Raw genomic sequence first — 23,753 nt, 5'->3', positions numbered from 1 at the left:
TTCCCATATACCCTTGGTACCAGGCCCCATTCCACAAGATGAAATCCATATTTGGCACCAAATTCTGGACCAAGAGCCTGTGGCTAGACAGGTCATGGGCCCTGAGGAAGAACCTACTACTTTTATTCTAAGTGGACACCATATTAAACTTACTCCTAATGATTTATTGTTATGATCATAGAGTAATGCATCTTTCAACCTTCATCAGAGAAGCTTCTATTTGCAGCAGATGGTGATTGACACAGACCCACAACTGGTCAAAGTACAGAGATTAAAAGACTGCAGAATGCTCAGCCCTTAATGAGACATCTATATCATGCCCCTGCTCCCAAGGCTCAGGGATCACTGAGGAAGAGGAGGGGGAAAGCTTGCAAGGGTCAGAGGCAGCAGATGGCTACTATAAAACCATGTTTTCTGGACACATCAGGAGAGCTGCATGACTATCATTCTTGGTTTTGCCGCCTAGATGAAGCTTTATTCCTCCCCTGGCATAGCCCAGGATGCAGAGCTATACTACCCACTCTCTTCTCCTTTGTCCACTCCCCGCCTTCACTCAGCATAGCCGCTATCCTGTTGTTCTTGCCAGAGACAGTGTACAGTCAGTAAGACATCAAACAGAACAGACTATCTTGGCTTGAGTAAATGGTCCCTGCTTTATTAGTAACGAAAGCCACACTGCCAAGCTATGCTCTTTCATTTCAAATGCAGGTGCATCATGGAGGCACCTTCTATTTAGGATAGAACTGAATGATGCAAGATCGAGAGGCTCTGAAGAGACAGTAAGAGATGATGCAGAAGAGAAGCTCTAAAAAAGACAAAGAGGTCGTTTTTGGTTAAAGGAAAGCAGACTTGAGTTTATGTGTTACTTTTCCTTTGTCTTTGGCACATGTGCTCTCAGTGAATTCAAAGTTTGGAGACACTCACTCCACTGAGGGATACTGAGTTAGGTAATCTCAATTGTCAACTTGGTGAGACCGACTATCACCAAGGTGATAGGCCTCTAGGCATGCCTATCAAAGATTGTCTTGATTAGGTTCATTGAGGTGGGAAGACCTGTCCACTGTGGGTGGCACCATTTCCTGGACTGGGATCTTAGACTTTATAAAGAGGAGAAAGTGAGCTGAGTAGAAGCATTCACCTCTCTGTCTGTTCCTTGACTGTGGATGCCATGTGACTATCTGCCTCGGGCTCCTGCTGCTGTGACTTCCCTGCCACGATGACTGTAACCTTGAACTGTGAGTGAAAACAACCCCTTTCCCCCATTAAGTTGCTCTGCTAGGGTGTTTTTTTTTTTAAATTAGACAAATTTACTTGTTTGTTTGTTTTTACTTTTTAATTTTTTTGAGAATTTCATAGATACGTACAATGTATTTCAACCACACCCACCCCACACTTCCCTTCCATCTTACTCACTCCACAAGTGTCCTTCACCTCCATATCGCCCTCCTTCCCAATTTCATGTCTTCTTCTTAGTTTATTTTTTATATGACCCATGGAGTCCAGTTAGTGACACCCACATGCCCATGGGTGAACGGCTACCCACCAGAGCATGGGCAACCTACTGCGGCCCATAGCCCTTAAGAAACGTATTTTATTATGGCAGCAGAAAAAGCCAACTGCCACAGATATGGGCCACTTTGCCACATGAGAGACAATTCCAGATGCTTCTACAGCAGCATCTTTAGTGTTGCTTTATAACATCTTATTTTAATAAGATAATGACAGCCAAGGGCAAAGAGGCTTCATTTTCCTAGTCAGAGAAAGAACCTCCCTGACTCTCCCTTAGCACTGCCCCATTCACAGAATGAAATAAAAGTCTAGAGTTCCTGTAAGAAGCCAAGAACAGGAGGTCAGATGGGATAAGATCTGCACACCAGGGGATAATGCACTTAGCTGTGTACACATTTCACAGCTAATTATGTCAATCACTTATTCAGATACTGCACAAGGTAACTCAGATGCCAGTAGTCTGGAGACATGAACCAGGGCACACCCTCAACTGTGTAAAGAAAAAACCAGCGTCTAGCAAAAGAGTAGCCCTCAGGCCCATGGAGGTCACAGGGTAGCTACAGAAAAGGATACATTTGGTGTTGCAGTAGGGCTGTGCCACCTCTGGGTGACCACTGGTTATGGGAAGGGGGAGGGTTGTCTGGGATGAGGGAGAGCTGTGCAAACTTAAGTAAATTACAATAAAATAAAATTATGAATTGAGCTACCATGTCACATCAGTAGCATCAAAGAGCTGGATAGCCCCATGTGGGTGTACTCAACAGTACAACTATAGGACTTCAACAGGGAACCCTGCAGAATATACCTTTACACTATGTGAATATATATCACTGTTATTGGTTTAATAGAGAAGTTGACTGGCCAATAGCTAGATAGGTAGAAGTTAGGTGGAAGAGCCAAACTGAGAATGCTGGGAAGAAGAAGGGCAGAGTCTGGAAGTTTTGAGGAGATGCAGAGAGAAGCAAGGTGGGCATGCCATACTGAGAAAAGGTACCAAGCCATGTGGCAAAGTGTAGATAAGAAATATGGGTTAATTTAAAATGTAAGAGTTAGTAACAAGCCTGAGCTATTGGCCGAACATTTATAATTAATATTACCCTATGTGCAGTTACTTGGGAGTGGCCAGAGGGACAGAAACTTTCAACTATAAGACCCTGCTGTGTGGAGGATGGAATAGCATTCAGTGGAGGAGGAGTTTTAAAAAGCAGACTTGGGTTAAAGAAGCACTTGGCAAAGTCAGAAATGCGGCCTCAGGAGTGAAGGGCACTAGGGTCAACTCTCTACAGAATGGAGTTACAGCAGCTCAGAGAGTTTACCCTAAGAAATGTTGGCTAGAACGTGATGTGAACACCTGCAACTGTCTCTGTGACCCTGAAATTCTGACTTCCGACCCCCAGAATATATTGAAATATGCACCATGCATGGGTCATGACTGCTGTGAGTTTGTATGTGCTGATTATGCCTAGAGAACACTCTTTTCTTGTGCTCATTCACTGCTCTGGCTCTTACAGCCTTTTTGTCTCCTTTTCTGCAGTGGTTCCTGAGGAATGGTTAAAAGCCCAATGTACAAGATTCTTGAAGAACTAAGAAAAATGATAAATTTTGAAAATAGGCACATGGAGAAGTCTACCTTCCTGCGAGAAAGGTAAAGAAGGGGAGTGTGCACCCACTTTCTTAGAACACATTTGCTCATCGGCCTCACTGAACAGGTGGAATCCTGGGTATGAAAAGATGCTGCTAAAGTTGGTGAACATGTGCCACCATCCCTGCTATTACCAACTTGGTGAAATAGCAAAGTAAAAGTAACCAACAAGCCCAGGACCAGCACACTCAGGCAGCAGCTAACACCTAGGTGTGGGTGAAGTGGCACATGCAGGCAGGTTTCAGTGACCACATGCTGCTTGGGTTAACAAATGGCTTTGCAAGAATAGAGTGATCCATTCCAGTTTAATGAGCCTTCTGCTCATTAATGAATAGACCATCTATCACCAGTGTATAGGTAGCTGTATGCATGTCATGATCATGTAGTAAATGCCAGAGGCACTTTTTGCCTCCAGACACAGAGGAAGGCTCTATGATTATTTTAAAACTACAGATTTCAATTTAATGAGAACATGTCTTAGGAACACACACATGATTAGTTCAGTGAGGCTCATAGAAATTTGGGTTCCAGGGAGAAGCCAGCTTCTTTAATTTGCTGACTGTGACTAAGTTCTGAGTATATAAGCAGACAGCTCAGTATAACCTGTTGGATGAAGTCCTAGAATACATCAGTCATAGGCCAACAAAGACAAGAAGAGTCTCAGTCATGGGAGATGTTCTCTATGCTGTGAATGTGTTGCTCTGATTGGTTAATAAATAAAGTGCTGATTGGCCAGTAGCCAGGCAGGAAGTAAAGGCGGAACAAAGAGAGAGGGGAATTCTGGGAGGAGGAAGGCTGAGACAGAGAGATGATCCCAGATGACATAATGAGAAGCAGATGTTAAGATACTGGTAAGCCACGAGTCATGTGGCAACTTATAGATTAATAGAAATGGGTTAATTTAAGATATAAGAACAGATAGCAAGAAGCCTGCCACGGCCATACAGTTTATAAGTAATATAAGTCTCTGTGTGTTTACTTGGTTGGGTCTGAGCGGCTGCAGGATTGGTTGGTGAGAGAGATTTGTCCTGACCTTGGGCCAGGCAGGACCAGGAAAACTATAGCTACAGAAACCTAAGCTAAGGGTTGCTTCTTTCTGTAAGGGCCGGGAGAAACTTTAAATGTGCACACAGGTGTACATTCTATCCAGAAGCTTGCCATAGTGCCATTCAAGGATGCATGAGGGAACTGGAGTTAGCTTGTCCCCTTGTCAATATTTATTGGGGCCCATTGCTAGGATCTCTCAGAACAAGTCATTCTAGCCATGAGGTTCCAACCCTTCTTGATGGTTATACCTCTGGGGTACCCTGGAAATTGAGTAATATGAAGAGAAGATATTTACCAGGGTTGGTGAGGGCCTGTCTCTCCAGCAGCACACAATGCCTGTGCACCTATGAGGCATGTGATGTGAAGGCTCTCCCTGTGGTTCTCCAACCTGACATCACCCACAGCTGCTCTGTTATTATCTGAAGGAGCACATGTACCTGGACAACCTAATGCCTTTTCCACATTGGAGATGCAGATATACACTAGTTCCCTCAGCAAGTCCTAGAGCCTCAGGCCCTGTTCCTTGCTGTGTCTGAAAGAGATCCACCTGTGTGGGACAAGCAGCCAATCTTGTGTTAAACATGTTGGCTGCTGACATAAATTTATACAGGGTAGCCAAAAAGAGAGATGAGTCAGGCCATAGAAAATAGTGGCCCTGAGCAAAACAATGGGCTATAGGCTGGACTTTGCCATTACCAAGACACGTGGCTTTGAAGGCATCAGCTCCTATTTTCTGGCTGTGCTTCTTTCTTTCTTTGGGGACAGGGTCTTATTGTTATGTAGCCCCGGTTGACCTTGAAATCATGATCTTTCTCCTGAGAGCTAGAAGTACAGAGCTGGGCCACCATGGTGGCAATTAAATTTCCTAGGCTTCACTTTCCTTATCTTTAGAGTGGGAAATGAGTGAGCCATCTCAGAAAGGTCCTTAGCCTATTCTAGGAGGGGGTTTTGATATGGAAAGAGGAGGCTAGGGATTGGGAGATAAAAACCCAGCATGTGCTCTAGGGAGGTGTGCAAGCTATATCTGCAACCCAGGCATGATGGCTCCACTGTGGGCACGTGGTGCTTAGGACCATTCTTAGGCAGTGACATTTGGGTATGGCTCCACGGGGATACACAAAGAGGTATGTGAAGCTGCAACCAGAAGAGGTGAGAGGTGACAAGCATGAAGACCAGCGACATCTTTCCCAGTGGCCCTGGTTCTTATAAGTGTCCCCACCTGCTCAGCATCACAGCATCACAGGCAACAAAAAGTCTGGCCCCTTCCCTGGAGAGCCACAGCACCACAGAGGTAGTCCTGTAAACCTTGCTCCTTCCATAGCAACAAGGACCATGACACACGGGGCTGGGGAAGCAGCAGGATACACAGCAGGAACGGGGGGTGGGGTGGGGTGGGGAGCATGGGCGCTGAGGCTGGTGGTAAGAAGTGTCCGCCTAAGTCAGGAAACATACATGCTGGGGTGCATGTTCTACAGGGCCCTTTGTTCTGGCTCTGCTCTCCTGCCCCAGAGACTAATTCATTCTCTAAGATCCGGGGAAGATCGACTCCACTCCCATCAACTGCCTTAAGTGGCTACCTTCCCCGAACCTCAACACCAGGTTCAGCCCTAATTCTGCCCCAGGCTGGTGACCTAGCTTCTTCCTGCTGAAGTGAAAGGCCACTTCAAGTCCCTGGAGCCCGGCCTCCAGCCTCTGCAGGTTAGCAGTGATGGTTCACAGGGCTAGGCACTGGCTCAGCTTTCCTCTCCTGTCTCTCTGGGTCCTAGAGTGGCTTCCCCGCCTCATCAGGCTTTCTGAGGGCAGAGATTCTGCAGCTGGACCACGGTGGGATAGTCAATGAGGGCCACCTGACTGTTGACGCCAAAGTTACGCATTTATTGGCCCATCTTCCAGTTTAATCTGGTATTGCATATGACACCAAATGACAGATAAGTTCTTATGGCGAAATATTTAATGTCCTAAGTGTGAAACCAAAACAGTGCTGGGGTAACCTGAGATTTTCCTCATATTTGAATGTGAAGATGCTTGCTTTAAAGCTGGACCTGAAAGTTTAGATACTATTCATTGCTAGTTATATGCCATTCTATGAAAGGCCAAGCTGCAGGGACAGAGGAAGGCCGGAAGTTGCCAAGGGCTGTGCATGGCAGAGATGTTTGTCTACAAGGTCAGCCCAAGGAGGTTTCTAGATCAATGAGGTTTTTTAGGGTTGTGATTTCTGCTTTTGGTTACAGAGCGTATACAAGTCTCAAAACTCACAGAACTGCACCAGCCATGAAACTTATCACCAGCAGAAGAGGAGGAAAAAAAATTCAATTTGTACTCCATGGTATAAAAAAATGTTTCCTAGTTGAAAGCAAGGACGGCGTTCCCAACAGGTGGGTGGCACCATAACAATGGGCCAGCAGTAGTATTGTGTGCATCTGGTGCATTCCGAGCTGTCAAGACGAACTGTGAGGCATTCTTCAATATTTATCATGTTAAAGGCTTCTTTTCATGAATGGCAGTGAGACACACCTCAGCAGAATAGATCTCTTGTCTGTGTGGCTTATCCAAAGCCCATCTTATTAAAGATATTAAAACCCCAGAAGCTGCGACTGTTTCCAGCCATGACAGGCTTCCTGACAACATGGGCCAACACTCCCTTTGCATGGACTCTCCTGCCTTAGAAGGGGCCATTAGTACTGTCATGGACAACCCTACTGGGTAACTGGGTGTATCCTGCAGGAATGGCTATGAATCAGTCATAAGTACCTGCTGAGCTCTGAAAAGTCCTCTGTGTTGTCCTGCTCTTTTCTCTGAGCCAAATTGCTGTTGTCTTCAAGAGAGTAGCAGTACCCTCTTGTTGAGCCCATCATAATTGTACATGTGGACTCCAGACATTCTCTCCTAGAAGGGGTGTGGACACTCACTGGACCCCCACCTAGTATCTGGTACCTTCTTCCAGCCATTTTTCTGAGTTTCTGTTCTAATTGCAAGTGATCTCTGGGGTCTCAGGGAGGGACTAGAGTGCATAGGCAGGGAAGACTAGGGAAAGGGGGCTCTAGCCATGTGGCTGTAGAGAACAACCATCTATTCTGGTGAAGACTTTCTAGTTGGGATGACTTGGGGGTGACCCATTAGCCAGTCAAGAACCCTTCCTGCATATGAGCAAGCCCCACAAACTTACTGGCTGAACTTCGGTGGAATGAAACTCTGATTTGCCATTATTATACTGTTAACACGACCCAGGGAACTTTAGCCACACTTGGGGTGGAGATGTAAGGGTTGTGAAACCTCCCACACCTGTGTGGCTAGGGAAGCCTTCCTGTTGAGGGGACATGAAGGGGTTGGGAGGATTCTGAGACTGGAATGGAGGAGGCCGAGGGGACGAAGGCTGGAGCTGAGAGCAGCACAGGGCACATGGGAGAGTGGAAGAGTGACGGACGCTGCAGTGGACATGGCTAAACCAGGATCTCTCTGGAAGAGAGCCTCAGAAGACTGTGGCAGGGGACAGTGGGGGAAGCCAAGCTGAGGAATGGGTCACCCAGCTAGCACGCAGAATCGTCACCCTGAAGACAATCTGGAGAACACAGCATGGTGTGTGTGTGGGAAGTATGATACGAAGTGTCCATGGAGAGGTGACAGATAGGGATGGGACACACCAGACAGTGGCGATAAGGAGAGATGGGACATCTATGAAAGGCTGGGGAGTGGCAGGGACACCCAGGCCAGGGCAGACACAGGTTTAGACTCAGAGTCCCGGCAATGGGTGTATTTTCTACTGCATTGATTTTACAGGCATGAAGGGTCCTACTGCATTGATTTTACAGGCATGAAGTGTCCAATTTGAGGTGAAGAGATGGGTTCAGTTTATAGCCACTGTGTCCAAGTCCCTCCAGGCTGGAAGGAGACAGTGGGAACCATACATCTGGAGCCATGGCAAGGGAGCTGCACAGAGGCAGGACTGGTTGGGTCACTGCCATCTGGAGGGTTGTGTCTTAAACTCTGGAGCACACACAATCAATGTCTGGCTATCCTTCCTGCACAGTCGGGTTAGACAGAGCCTGCAAGTCAGCATGGGGGAGACTTCCTTCCAGGTGCTTCTGGTGTCAGCCAGTGCCCCGTGCAGGGACTGCAGCAGTAGATAAAGCAGCTCAGGGACAGTATGCATCTGAGAAGAGAAGGTGACCTCACAGAAAACTATGAGGAAGACCCACCACGTCTGCACACAGGATGGATTCTTGGCTGAGCAGGTGAAAGGGGCAGCTGAAGACAGCTGAGCATGTAGCCCAGATGCCTATGGGGAGGGGGAAGTGACCTCAGTTCTGCCATGAGGCCATGGGGCTTGCGGAGGGGAAGCCAGAATCAAGAATTCTGCTGGTAGAATCACTGCACCCTTCTCTGTGGTGGGGAGGGGCATGTGTAGAGGGCTGGTCATCCAGCATAGCAGGTCATGGTGCCCAGGGAGGTGACTCACTGTGTGACTCAGTATCATCAGCCTCCTTAAGGTTCAGTGTCTTCCTCTGTAAATGGGGACAAAAGCAGGACCCGTTGTCCTAACTGTCAGGAGGCCTGGGACTCAGCACATAGTGGAGGGGAGGGTGGAGACTGAAAAGAAGAGTTGTGTCCATATGCTTCTGTTCTCAGCAGTTGGCCATGAAGGTCAGGAGGAGGAGGAGGAGGAGGAGGAAGAGGAGGAGGAGGAGGAGGAGGAGGAGGAGGAAGAGGAGGAGAGAACTATGGGTAGAAGCAGAGCTCCTCTGTCTTCACTTCGCTTCATGATGAAGAGATCTGAGCACACTTGGATGTTTGAGGGAGGCAGATGAGTGGGGAAGCAGACGGTAACAGTGTTGGGAACCCTTGAGGTCCACACCATAGCCAGCACATGGGCAGGAGATTGTGAGGAATGGCCTTTAGTTCTATCTACTCCTCTTACACTACACATTATCTCTGAGACCATCCAACTAGAGCTAGATGGCTATCTACTCCACTCCTGAATTCCAGTACTATCATAGTCCATCACTCCATGGTTACAAAAATTAAAAAAGGGGGGACATGAGAGAAGGGGTGATCTTAATAAGGAGGGGTGTTAGGACAAAGGGCAGGGGAAGTCATGTGACATGAAAGCAGAAGAGAAGCCATCTGTGGAAAGAGTGGGGGTCAACAAGAGGTGATGAAGAGACTGGAGAGAGGGGAGGATAAGGATGGGGTCCAGTGACAGCTGTATGCAAACACCATTCTGTAACCCATTACTTTGAATGCTAGCTTCAGTATTAATAATAAAAAGTATTGCTCTTCTTTTGATAATGGGTCATCTCTGGTAGCTGTCATGGCAGCCAGAAGTCATGGAGAAAGCCCAAAGTTGTGAGCAGTCAGGTGAGGTGCCAAGCACAGTCACAGCCATGTCCCAACACTGTTGTTGTCCACTCACTCTATTCATTTCACAGAATGATGTTTTCCAGTATGCATTTCCTTTATTACACAGCAGACTTTTGGAAGATTAACAGCACAAACTCCTCTCCATTCCCACCTTCTGTGAGACACTCTGTGCACCCAAGAACACAGACACACACAGACACACAGACACACACACACACACACACACACACACACACACACACACACACACACACACCTGCAAGCAAAGCCTTGTAGTCTTCTTGTAAAAAGGCACTGTGGAGCCTGTCAAATTATAGCCATCTAGTGGTGGCAGGGCACTGAGGGGCCAAAGGCGACATGTGATTTAGGGATTGTTCAGGCAATGCAACATTTACTCAGTCATTTCTAGAGATTCAAAAACTGTAGCAATGGACTTGGTCCAAAGTGTCACCACAGCAGTTGTAGCAGCAAACCCTGCCAGCCAAGCTGTACCACTGTGCATTAGCATGCAGAGCCTGCCAGAACGTGGCCGAGGGCTCCATCGCTCAGGCTCAGGCTTTTTATGATAATAAAACTCAGGAATAAAGTAAGCCATAAGGCAGAAGCATTGCCTGCTGGAAGATGAAAACCTTTTGCTCTGTGAAGGACTGAATTCCAAGGCACTTGCCATATGATGTCAAGAGGGCCAGAAACTTTAAAGAATTCGGTCTCCTTACTGGGGAACACACTGAGGACTAAGTGGGAACTCAAAAGGTTTTGAAATTAAATCTTGCAAAGTCAGTCTACGACTATTGGAATCATCATTCTGGTGGCCTGCAAGCAAAGCAAGCACATAGTCTAGAGTGTTTCTGGCCGTTCAATATCACCCATGCTAAGTGGACGACTGTGTCATACACCCGGCAAGGCTGCAGATGGCATCTGACTTACACATTTTGCTTAAATCATTTCTGTGACACAATGGGGGCTGAATCACAAGTAGAGTCGTTCCTAACCCAGCACATTGACTAATCCTTATTGTTTTCAGGAGTATGAAAATCTCCAGCCACAAAGTAGAGATAATGGTCCACAGCAAGTCTCCAAGTCCTAATTGTTTGCTCAGATGGCCAGGGTAGCTTGTTCCATATTAATCAGCCTTGAGTCCCTGCATATAATTGCTGTTCACCAGCTCTCCCTCAATCATAGACAGCAGAGTGGGAAATAAGAACAAATCTTTCAGGAAGGACTCGAGTCTTTCTCCCTCTTGCTACATTACAGTGATGGGCATTCACAGTAAAGACAATTAAGTATGCTCTGTGTAGTATCTGACCGTGTCACTTAGCAAACCTGTGTCTCTCCTCATTTACATTTAATTTTCTTTATTACCAATTACACAAACTTCACTGGTTACATTAGCTCGTGCAGAGTCTGTCCCCGAGCTGGTGGTCTTTAAGAGTTATTATCGTGATTACATTATCACAGCCGTGATCGGGATGCTGAGGCAGGCGGTCGCCAGTGCTGTCCCCCAGCTGGCTTCAGCTATGCCTATTAGCCTGCTTGTGTGCTCCAATTCTCCACTGCCCCCCACTTCCCAAACACCTGCTGCTTCTATGGTCCTAGCTTCTCCCAAGAATGCTGATGCTTCCATGTCCTACCTGCACAGAGCCTGGCCTCAGGAGGTCATCCTGGCCCCTTTGGGAGCCCTTTCTGGTGTCATCTCCCACAATGAGACTGTCTCCAATTCTCTGGTCCCCTCTTTCCCCAAAGCACCACTGAGTGTATCCCCCAGAAAGGGGCTACCCCTTACTTCTAGGACAGCTGGCTAACATCCATTGGCTCCTTGACTCCTCCTTTCTTGGCCCATTTCTTCTATTAACCTCATCACAAGCTCTGTCTTTGTTCAATACACCACCCATGCACTTATTTTCTGATAATAATTCTAGCTTCTACCATTTTTGCTCGGGTTTCCCCAACCTGGATATATGACATACTGACAACCACATTTACTGTCAACACATCACTCATTCGTGCTAAGAGATGGAACAGGCTAGATGTTCATCAACAGACAAAGGCAGAAAAAAATGTGGTATATGTGCACAATGGAACTGGGTTTAGCTGCAAAGGAAGTCAAGACGTTTTCAGGAAAATGGATGGAACTGGAGATTACTATGTTAAATGTGATAAACCAGACTCTAAAAGACAAATACCACATGTTTTCATGTTTTCTCTCATGCGAGATCTTAGATCATAAATTTCACATATATACAGGGTAGTGTAGGTCATTAACCTAGAAAGGTAACCATGACAGCAAAAAAAGTGCTGGAGAGAGGAAGGTACTCAAACACACACGGCCTGGGAGCAGAGGGAGGAAACGGGGAAAGGGGAGCAGCAAGCTTGAGCAAAGGCATGGGCAGCCGGTTTGGGGAGGAGGAGCAACAAGACCAAAATAGGGATGAAAAGGCCACAACGAAACCCATTACCTTGTATGAAATTACAAAGCAAAGTGAAACAAAAACAAAAGAAAATACCCACCACCAAAGAGATCTGGCTACTAAAGAACGCTGTTTAGAAGGACACACAGAAAGGGAAATGTGGGTGTTGGCGGGTGCAATTCCATGGAGTCCTGGAGGCTGCTCATCTTCTCCAGAGGAGAGGGAGCATTACTGAAAGCCAATCTCCCCTCCTACCATCACAGGAGCTGCTGGAGAATCAGGACTAGCCAAGCAGTCTGAAGTCTTGCTGCAGGCACTGACCTTTGAGTCAACCTAATGTGGGTGCTGAGAACTGAACTCAGATCCTTGGAAAGAACAATATGCATTCTTAACCACTGAGCCATCTCTCTAGCCCTCATGTTCAATAATAATAATAATAATAATAATAATAATAATAATAATAACACATACACATGCATGCATACACACACATATCCACCAAAGATGTGCATGGAAGACCATGGAATTTAGATGGGATTCATTTCACCAAATATGCTGAATCAGGTCTATCCATGTTTGGGTGATTTCCAGCTTTACATAAATAATACATTTCAAAGTCCCTCAGATAGTAAAATAGGCTACATTAACTAACAAAGTGCAGGAAAAAGATTTTTCTTGAATAGGAAAATTGTTTCATTCCTGTAGTACACAGCACAGCATGAAAATGTCTTTCTTTTGTACTGAGTGGGGTTAAGTATGTAAGGGGAGAAGCATGTAGCTACAAGCTGTATGCACCCTCTCTCCTATGGCAAGGAAACTATATGAGATGCCCCTTTCCTCTGAGGCAGCTTATATGGCATCATCTCCCCTCTGAGGAGGAAGTTACACTTGGTACCTTACCTCTCTCTCTCTCTCTCTCTCTCTCTCTCTCTCTCTCTCTCTCTCTCTGAAGAAGGTAGACAAGGCAGCTCTCTCATCTGAATAAGTTTCTCCCCTCTGAAGAGGAAGCTATACATAGCACATACCATGTGCTTTCAGCAAAGAGCTGTAGATGGTACCTCACACTTTTCTGCCTTCTGAGGAGAAAGCTTACACAGCACCATCCCCATTCTGAGGAGGAAGCTCTACACAGCTTTCTCTCTCTTCTGAGGAAGAAACTGTGAATGGCACCTCACAGCCTTCTGCCCTGAAGAAGCTGTACAGGACACCTCTGCCCTCTGAGGAGAATGTTTGCATAGCACCATGTCTCATCTGAGGGGGTAGCTGTACTCAGCACACCATGTGCTCTGAGGAGGGAGGAGGACAGAGTACCTCACATCTCTTCCCTCTGAGGAAGAGGCCATATATGGTTCTTCACACTCCTCTTCCCTGAAAAGAAACTGTACAGGACACCTCTCCCCTGCGAAAAGGAAGCTTATACAGCACCAATCATCTCTGTGAGGTGGAAGCTGTTCAGCATATTTCCTCTCAGAGGAGGAGGAGGAGGAGGAGGAGGAGGAGGAGGAGGAGGAGGAGGAGGAGGAGGAGGAGGAGGAGGCCTCTCTATTCTGAGGAGGAAGCTGGTCTGAGGAGGGAGCTAACCATGGTATCTCACACCACTCCCCTCTGAGATAGAAGCTGTTGGGGTGTGGGACCTTTCAAATTCCTGATTCATCACTGGCATTTGTTACCCAACTTGGAGAAAAGCAAAAATGATCAAATGTCTGCTACTTGGCTAAAAATCAGCATAGGAAATATTTTAAGAGTTAGAGAATCAAGAAAATGCCACTCTTTGTCTCCCAGGAAGGATAATTACCTGGGGCTGCTCAAGTCTCACAGGTCAATTTCTGGCTTCAGTGCCAATGCCCACAGGGCATGTTGGAGATGGCCAAGAGTCATATGACTTGGTAATGACACTAGGTATGAGTCTCAGTCATCTCTACAAATCACCACCTGTATATAGAATAACAGAGCACCTGACTGCCACCCCCAGCTGGCCAGGGGTGCCATCAGCAAGTACAAGCATAAGATAGGGCTCATTTTGGGTGATATTTTCCCTTCTGAGTACATAACTTATAAAATTCTTTAAGAAATGTACCAGCAAACTCAAGGAAATCTAACTATATAAGTTTGTTGCTAAGTTTTAGATTTGGTAGTAAAATTACCATACACACACAAAATCAGGGTTTTGTTTTTTTTTTTTTTTTTTGAACTTGGATTCTCAAGACAATCATAGTAATACTATGGTTTTGAGGGTCTATGTTGTGTCTTTAGTCTACTGATCCTGAACACACAACAATGGTGAGACAGGGAGCACTACCTATTAAGAACTGTGTTAGGCTCCTTCTTCACCATTTATTAAATCTGTATCGAATCCAGGCAGGGAAGGTGTTACCCAGATTGGCTTGCCTAGTAATTCTGAGTCACTAACAACTAGCTCATCTCCCTTCTCCAATAAACTTGGTTATCATGCAAACACAAAAAAAGAGTGAGGGGAACATCCATGCCCCCAGCACGGCACTCTCTCATGGCCATGCTGAATTCACACCTCCTTGTTTCTCTGACTTCTTGGAGCTTTGGGAGCCATGTGAGAAAGAGGACCAAGGAGACAAGGGTACAGGGGCAAGCTCTGAAACAGCTTCAGAGACTTCCCACCTTGCCAGTCCATACTTCTTGTGATGGGCTGGACCCAGTATCTAGCTTCTAGCAAATGGACTGTGGTAAGATGAGGGGGCCTCTGCAATGGATCAGAAGTACTGACAGCACCCACCCTGTCAACACTCTTCTTGCTTGCTGCTCCAAGAACAAGCCACTGCATTTTCCAGGGTCTTTGGGGGGAGATCCTGAGGCTATTCTCTGACCTAGAGCCCATCAGAGATCCCTGTCAATATCCATGTGAAGGAACTTGGGATGCACCATTCCTCACCAGAGCCTCAAGATGTAACTGTAGCCCAGATGATGACGACAACGATGATGATGATGATGATGATGATGATGATGATGATGATGTTGAGAACAGTTTTTGAGACAGGATCCTGATTTATAACTCATTATGCAACTCAGTACTTGCATGACAATGAAGTTTAGGGAGAAAGGAGATGAGTCTTGCTGTCTCACTGTTGTTATGTTTCAGGATCAGTAGAATAAAGATGCTACATAGATCCCCCCAGAACTATAGTACTGGACTCATACCAGTCCTCCTGCCTCAGCATCTCAAGTGCTAGGATTACAAGTCTGTGCCATAACACCCAGGCATGATAATGACTCTTGACATCAGCCTGTTGACTCAAAGTCAACAGATCCAGCTAACCTGAGCTCTGATTTCTGACCCACAGAAACCATGATATTGTTTGTTTTAAGCCACTGAGTGTTGAGGTCTCTTGTTACATGCATTGGTGACTGAGTGACTTGGCCTTTATTTAGAACAACTTTTGGACAAAATGCTATTTTATTTGGGATAGAATGGTGTTAAGGGGCTTTGAAAACAACCCCTCTCAATGTCATATTTAAACATGGAAGTCAAATTATTTGCAAATATTCAGGGCTTTTAAGGAAAGTGTTATCTAAGTGAGGATCTTTTGCAGATAGAATTTCTCTTTCCTCTCACAAAGTGCATATATTTTGAAATGATCTAAGATATTGCAATTTCAATTATCTTTTCTCTTCCTCCGCAGAGTTTAGGAAATGTGTCATGCTTGCCAGCCACTCTCTGCATGAAGGAACAGGACTGCACTAATGAGGTAGACTTGTTTTAAAGCGTTTTTTTTTTTTTCCTTATTGGGAGTTAGTATCACCCTCAAACTACAAATTAAAACCTACTATTCCCATGATATCTAGCTCAGTTCTAAGAGAATTCTCTAGAAGATGTGCCCTAAGAAATGACAGGAAGTTCTTTCTGTCTCTGAAACAGAACTCATGTGACAAACATTAGCTCTTTGAGGCAGGAATAATCATTAGGGAAGAGATGAGATGGCGAACATAGAAAATAGATATGCTTTGCAACGGTAAGGCCGGGACCACATGCATAGAAACACGATACTCCACATTCCAGGCACACTGCTTACAGACCCACAGGTACTTTATGTCTGGAGAAACATGATTGAGTTTATTCTCAATCAAATATACTTGGTAAGTTACATTTTCACAGGGAGAGAGCCTGGAGTCCCAGCCCTAACCAAGGAGCTATTTGTGGTCGATGCCTGTTGGGAGAGGAAGGGCTGGTTTTCTTCAGTGGAGTAACACGGGGTATGTCAACCATACCGGGGCAGGCCCCGTGCTTGGGGGTAGAGAAAAAATAGACCCTGATGTTTTTATGTGTGCATTTTTGTTTTGTATTATTTTTCCCTAAGAGAGAGAGAGTGTATGAAGTTGGATAGATAGGGTGGTGAGAGGGATTTGACAGGAGTTGGGTAGGGGGAAGGAATGTAATCAGAATAGGTTGTGTGAAAAAATTAATACAAACACTATGTTAAAACTGAAAAAAAAAAAGGTCCCTTGGGAAATGCTGTGCATCCCCTGGGGATATCAAACCTTTCAACCGTGTGCTGCAGTAAGGAAACACTTAACTTTAATTACAGTTCTCAGGTTTCTTTGCATATGAATTCTTTTATATTATTAGTAAACTAATCATCATATTGTTAACCTAACCCTCTTAATAATAATTACTAACCACAGCTTAGGAAGCCTTGTTCCATCCCACTTATTCCATAATTACAGGCTAGGACTTTCCCTGTGAAAGCACCCACCCCCTTTTCTAGAAATGTTTACAACTTAGTTCATCTGGTTAGGACGTCCCCCCACCAGATGGACAAGCAGAAATCCATGCACATCCCCTTTCATGTCTCCTCCAGAAACAGAAAGGATTCTGGGAATCGGTGCTCACAATTGATGGCATAGTAGCCACTCAGTACTGAAACCATTAGCAACTACTTCTGCTCAAGTTAGAAGTATGGATGGACTTTATACTACGGAATTTTCATATTTTGCTGGTTAGTTTTTATTGTTAACTGGATACAGTCTAGAATCACCTGGGAAAGGGAACCTCACCTGAAGAGCTGCCTCCGTATTAGTGGCTTGTGGCCAAGTCTGTGAGGAACTGTCTTGACTGATGATTGATAAGAGAGGGCTCAGCCCACTGTTGGAGGCATCAGCCCTAGCAAGTGGGTCTGGGCTGTATAAGGACACTAGCAGAGAGCAAGCCAGAAAGTGGGCCCATCACTCTCCCTTTACGGTTCCCACCTCCAGGTTCCTGCCTTGAGTTCTGGCCCCTGTTTCCCTTGATGATGGATCCTGACTTGGAAGAGTCAGCCAGAAAAACCCTTTACTCTCTTAAGTTGCTTTTGCTCATGGTGTTTATCACAAGAAGCAAATACTTTTTAAATATTTAAATGTTTTTATTGTTCTTTGAATCATTTTTGTGTTTTCTTTTGGCTGAGAAAACTAATGGGACTTTTGTTTTTGACCTTATTTTAAATTTCAATAAAAACTGCTGTGTGAGAAAGGGTCACATCAAAGGTCTCATTTCTAGCTAGTGTTCCATGTGTTAAGACTAATGGGGGGGTGAGAACATAGGGAAATGGGAGGGTCAAGCTGGAGCGGGGAACAGAGTGGGAGAGCAGGGAAGGAGATACCGTGATAGATGAAGACATCATGGAAGTGGGAAGAGGCAGGGTGTCGGGGAGGCTCTCAGGAATTTGCAGGGATGACCCCACCCTGGACCGCTGGCAGTGATTGAGGGGGTGCCTGGACTGATCTATTCTGGTGACCGGTCTAGTGAATACCCTAACTGTTATCATAGAGCCTTTATCCAGTGACTGATGGCGGTGGATGCAGGGGCGCCAGGCTGAGCTCCATGGAGAGAGGAGGGATTCCGAGGGCAGAAGGAGGGGGGCGTTGAGACCACAATGGGAAGACATGTGGAGATGACCAGCCACACTGGTGGAGAACAATGAACTGTGGACTAATGCCTGTGGAGCCTCCATGAGACTAGACTAGGTCCTCTGGATATGGGAGACAGCTGTTTAGCTCGAACTGTTTGGGGGACACCCAGGCAGGGGGATTGGGATCCATCCCTGGTGCATGGGCAGGCTTTTGGAAGCCCGGTGCCTGCGGTGTGGCACCTTGGTACGGCGGCGGGGAGGGGCTTGGACCTGCCTTGGCTTTGTGTGCTGGCTCTGCCAACTCCCCATGGGAGACCTTGATTTGGAGGATGTGGAGATTGGGGGTGGCTTGGGAGGGAGGGCTAGGGGGTGGGAGGAGGGGGGAGGGGGGAATCTGTGGGTGGTATGTAGGGTGAGTAGAAAATTTCTTATTAAAAAATATTTTAAAAAACAAATGCTATTACCCACTGTTTTCCCGCCCCCCTCAGTATTGCAAGTGTAATATTTTAATAATCATCAGAAACCATTGTCAATCTCTTGAAAAAAAAACTTATGTTAGACAAAATCATCTTTACCAAGTGGCTGTCAGTTGTGATGGGACCCCAGGGTGTCCTTTCAAAGGAGTCCTGGGGAAGAGGAGAGAAGTTGGCACAGGATCCTTCTATGCACAGATACATGGAACCAAGCACAAGAGTACTCCTGTGCCACTGAGTACCTGACAGTCTCCTTCAGAACATTCTGAGGAAGATTTGCTTTGAAGGTTTCTGGGGGGCAGGACACACTGGACCCCCCTGTTGGCTGATTCAGTGATTAAACGATTCAAGACAGCCTGAACTTCAGTCTGGAGCAGAAAATCCAGAGCACTTCGGGTACCTGATTGCACCAAACTTCGGGAGTTTCTGAGGGTGGTGAAGGGAGCTGTGAGAGCTGTGCTCTGTGGACACCATGCTCAGCTGCTCGAAGCTTAAGGCAGCCAGCTGAGGGCTAGGCACACCAAATAAGGCAGTGCCAAGGTGAAAGTTCTCCCTTTAGAATTGAGACTCACCCGAGCAAAAAGACCCAGATGCCCAACTGTCCCAGAGAATTTAGAGATTGAAAATGAACACTCTTGGATAACAGACATTCAAAAAAATTAAGAGAGAGAGTTTCAAAGGTCTATATTTATTGGAATAAAGTTGAAACATCCATAAATAACCTAGTTGCCAAACTTTTTAGAAAATTTAGAATTGGGTTGCTGCTCTACACATACCAATTCTCTGGCTTATGCCACAAGATTGAAATCAATACCCCTTCTCATGCAAGGCTCAGCACAGAGCCTCTCTGACATGAGACACCTCTCAGGGAGTTTTACCCCATGGGAGGGGCAAGAAACACTAACTAGATGATCTCAGGAGAACTGGAGACCAGTGAACTGGAAGGGGCTGGGAATGAGAAAGAGCCAGCCAGGGAATGGATGTTTAGGCAGCTGCTCAAACCCAGGGTGAGAAATTTTCAGCAAGTTTTAGGGGGTGGGAGATTGATAGAGCACCAGCAAACAAGAATATACATGAGGGAAAGTGACTTAGCTTTCATCAGGATTCCGGCATGGCCAGGGAGTGCAGGCAGAACCCACTGGCAGCCGCCTTTTGTTTTAGGGCTAAAATTGAACAATTCACTGGGAACCAGGGAATAAAAGTACAAGGGGTAGCTCCAAGGAGACTCATCTCCTCCAGAAAATCCCAGGAAACATCTCTTAAAAGGAGTCATTGTTTTTCCTGACAAGAATGATTTTATGTCTCTCCTCTCTGCTATGTGGCAGTATGACACACGAAAGGGGCTGTCCCGGGTATACAGACGGTCTCAGGGTTGGAGGTCATGAGGAAGGTGCGTTCAGGAAGCACTCTCAGAAGGTAGCAGCAAAGAAAACCATTCCACTACATAAGGGCAAGAGTCAGACTTACCGGTTCCACATTATAGGAAAACAACGCATACTCTTTATCCGGGGATATTTCATATCTGATGGCTCTTAAGGATTCCTAAGAGGAAAAAAGAAAACAGAATTTACAGGTGTTGCCCATAACAACTCTGGGTCCTAGTAACACTGGAGACACCCTCAAAATCCTCTACTGAGATAAGTTAAGCAGTGAACCAGTAACATTAAGTACAGCTATATCTTTTCTTAGTTAGCCAATCAAAATGTAGCTAATTGATGCTTTCAAAAATTCTATTTGTGCTGTATTTCAAGTTTCAACAAAACAGTCCTTATTGCGTCTGCTGAAGCAAATCAGTGGAAACAAACATAAAAACAAGCATCATTTTCCTGTAAGACCCCCAATCTCTCAATGCCTAATTATCATCTTTTTCTTTCATTCTTATATTTAGAAGCATATGCTCAGCAGAGTTATCACTAAACAGAAGTAACACACTGTTCTGTAACTTGTTTCTTTACCATGTGGGATTCCCTGGGAGTCAGCACACAGAGGGTATGCTTGCTTTTCTGCCAGATTCCCTTGTCTACAGCCCTCACTGTGAATACATGCATCGCCAACCATGAGGTTCCTCTGACCTACTCTGCCCTCTGCCCTTGCACACACTCCTGCTCTGACCCCATTCCCACCTACCCGAAGGCCCTCATCATCAGCCTGGTGTCCATCACTCCACAGTGCTGCAGTGACCACTTAGAGAGTGAGCCACACCATTGAAAATGATAATGCCTTATGCATCTTGGTGTCTCAGCTTCTTCCCATGCAATGGGATCTTAAGGAGCTGGTTTGTCTGGATTATTGCTCTTTGTGCTAGATGTATAACCTTCATGTGCCTTCATTCATGCAGTCTTCACTAAAGGCAGGGTGGTTCTCAGTGGCTGCATTCCAAAAGCCACCATGAACACCAAACCAGTGCGCACTGGATCCCCACATCTAGGGGAACCCAGGACTTTGCTCCTCACACCTCTGTGTCCACATTTTCACGCACTGATCAAGATGTAGTGTTCTGAATTGTGTGTTTCTGTTTAAAGATACCTTACTGACTAGGCATGGCTGAACCATTAACATTAACTCCTAGCCAGAAGCACTGGAACAGCCACACAAAGATGAGCCTGCACCCACATTATCTCCATTGGGTGCACTCCAGTTCTCAGGAGCATTAGACATGGGAACCCCTGTAAGTGTGAGAACACCCACAAATAAGCATGTGGAAAACACAGTGCTCTGCAGTCCACAGGGAAAAAGCAACTGTTTGCAGTGTGAGAGCTGAGCAAGAAAGCAGAATGTTCTGTGGTCTGTCTCAGCTGACACACCAACGCAGGACCAATGCAGGATGGCTCAAATGTGTTCCTACCATGATGGAGATGACTCCAATGTTCTGAGACTGTAATCCTGTGGGGTGCAGTAAACCTCGTCACACGGAGAATCTCAGCTCTAGAAACTGTGAACAGGGGAGCCACCGTACAGCAGCTCCCATCCGCTGTGACTAAGAGCAGCACCACACTAAAGACTCCACCCACGTGTCTCTACGGATGTGGGCCTATAACTGTTTTTATAGGTTAGGCATTTAAGGGCTAGAATGATGATGAATGGTAGTTTAAAAAAAGTTCAACAGATTTTGATAAATAATTTTCCACAAACGGCATTTATACCCCACTGTGGATATGTGGACACACAGTCCCACCCTCCTCTGAAGTAATTTGTAATGTGATCATCTCTCAGTTTTGACCACTGTAGGTGTCACTTGGGGTTTCTGTGGTAGTTTAGCTCCTAGGCATAGTCACTCCTTGTTATCTATGGTACAGGTAACGTTGGCCTTATCTGCACAAGACTGACCAGCTGAAACTGCCTGAGAGTATTCTATGCTCTGATGTTCCCCTGCTCTCTCCTGAACTCCTGCATCCCACCCCCACTATTTAATCCAAATCACTCCTCTTCTGGTACCCAGGGTGTTGTTTTGGTAAATGCCATAGTTCAGCTGTCACCATACTAGACAACCGATCCCTCCCCTCTCTCCAGAGTACTGTCCGCAATCGGTGGCACGCACGCACGCACGCACGCACGCACGCACGCACGCACGCCCACCTCCCTCCTATGTCTTTTCTTGCTGTTTAGAGCTTCCCACATTCTCTAGCTCCAGGCCTCGGGGTGCAGGTCTAACATTGGGACCTTCACTTTTCTAGAGAAAACTACTCCTTAAGTGACACCATGTAATCTTAGGACTCTAAAAACCACACGCAGCTACCCCCAAGAAGTACACATACCCTGCTGAGACACCCAAAGCCCGGATGGGACCTTAAGTAGACAACTGTTTTCTTGCAGCTCTACCTGGATGTCTGGTGCTTATCCCCATCCTCTGTCCTCTCTTTCCAGCTTCCGTTTTTCCTCCCTCCTCTCAAATGAGAGTAACTGCTCACAGTGGTGTCTAACTCCCCTCTCCTCCCCCACCACCCTCTTTTCTCCCCTTCTCTCTACTCTTTTGTATCTTTTATTCAGTTGCTCAGAATTCTCCGAGCTTTCTGTAGAAACATGTTCTGAGCCCCCACACTTTTGCTTCAGCTGGCACCCTCACCTGGGTGAGCACACTTCCTTGAGATCCTTCCCTGGCTCTTGACTCCATTGGCAACCAGTCTCCCCTCGGTGGTTAGGGTGTTACACTTTGAAATGTGTAATTCACCGTCTAGTTCCCTGCTGGAAATCCCCATGAGCTTCCCACCTCACCAGAGGTCACCACTACGGCTCTGATGACCAGCAGGCCCAGCCTGGCCCTGTCCCCTCCCCATAGCCTGCCCATTTATCGTCTTTATGCTTCTCTCCCATCATTCCTTTCTCTACTCCATCCCAGAGCAGGCCAGGCATGGAGCCCTGCAAGGTATGCACTTACTCTTCTCTGCCTGGAATCTTCCAAGCTTTCATTTCCTTAAGGCCACCTTCTAGGTAAGTCCTTCAACGGCTAGTGACAGATGAAGTCACAAACAGCCTTGTCTCTGTGCTCCATAAGGCACCATTCTGCTTGTTTTCCTGTGAGCTAACCATTTGCCAAGTTAGCATCCACTTTATCTCACACTGTCTGTTCTCCTCAAAAGGAAGGCTGCTGGTTCCCATCTTTAGTCTCCCTCCACAGTTTTGTAGTTTTTCTCATGCAGATCTCACCTCTGTTTTGTTACATTCATCTCTATGTACTATGATGGATGTTTCACAGATACAAAAATGGATGGTGTCTCAATGTCAATACACAATCACGAGTTGCTAATATACAGGGATTTATTGGATTCGGGCATCTTGACTTTACACTCAGAAGTGTTACTAAGTTTAGGTTTGTGGCTTTAAAAATATAGATTCCTTGGAATTTTCCTCACAGTCATCTTTTCTGTGGATAGATTCTTCTCTTCCTACGTGGTACTCAATCCCACTCCACAGAAGTGCTGGCACTGTGAAGGAGGTGGGCATTGCTAGCTTTCCGGACTATGAAGGTGAGGCAGTCAGCCTTTGCCCTTTTGTATGGTGGCCTCTGAGGCTCTCTGAAGGTGACGTCATCCACCTACCCATTAGTACCTTGCTATGAGATTTCATAATAAGTGTGTGTTGGGTTTTTATGATGCCTTTTATATATGTATGAGGTGATTTTGTTGTTTTGTTCTCTTTAGTTTGTCAATATGATAAATGATATTGTTTTATCTTCAGATGTGAAGCCAACCATACATTCCCAGAATAAATTATATCCAACCATGATGTATTATCTCCTGTGAATGTTTCTGGGCTCAATATCCCCATGCTATGTTGAAGCTTTCTGCATCTGTGAGCATGAGGGAAACTGGTCTCTAGTAGTATATTGGTTGGGCTTTCATCTCAAAGTGCTGCTGGCTATAGAATAAACTTAGGAAGTATTTCTTCATCCTCTGCTATTTGTTCTGTCTTTCTCCATTTTCTAGTGCTATAACAAAGGATCTGAGACAAATTTATAGAG

At 45.9% G+C, this 23,753-nt stretch overlaps 1 protein-coding gene across 2 annotated transcripts in view; it reads right to left on the bottom strand.

Annotated features, from left to right (window-relative positions):
- Dpp6 (dipeptidyl peptidase like 6) overlaps positions 1 to 23,753 on the bottom strand; it is a 656,578-nt gene that overhangs the window by 217,373 nt on the left and 415,452 nt on the right. For both annotated transcript variants that reach the window (XM_059257772.1, XM_059257773.1), the window contains exon 5: positions 19,763 to 19,837. In XM_059257772.1, the coding sequence (XP_059113755.1) occupies positions 19,763 to 19,837 (75 nt within the window). The remainder of the gene's footprint in view (positions 1 to 19,762; positions 19,838 to 23,753) is intronic.

The sequence above is a fragment of the Peromyscus eremicus genome, chromosome 3 (assembly GCF_949786415.1).
Source record: "Peromyscus eremicus chromosome 3, PerEre_H2_v1, whole genome shotgun sequence".
NCBI classification, from domain to species: Eukaryota; Metazoa; Chordata; class Mammalia; order Rodentia; family Cricetidae; genus Peromyscus; species Peromyscus eremicus.
The sequence above is the reverse complement of the archived record's forward strand: the minus strand, read 5'-3'. Positions and strand labels throughout refer to the sequence as shown.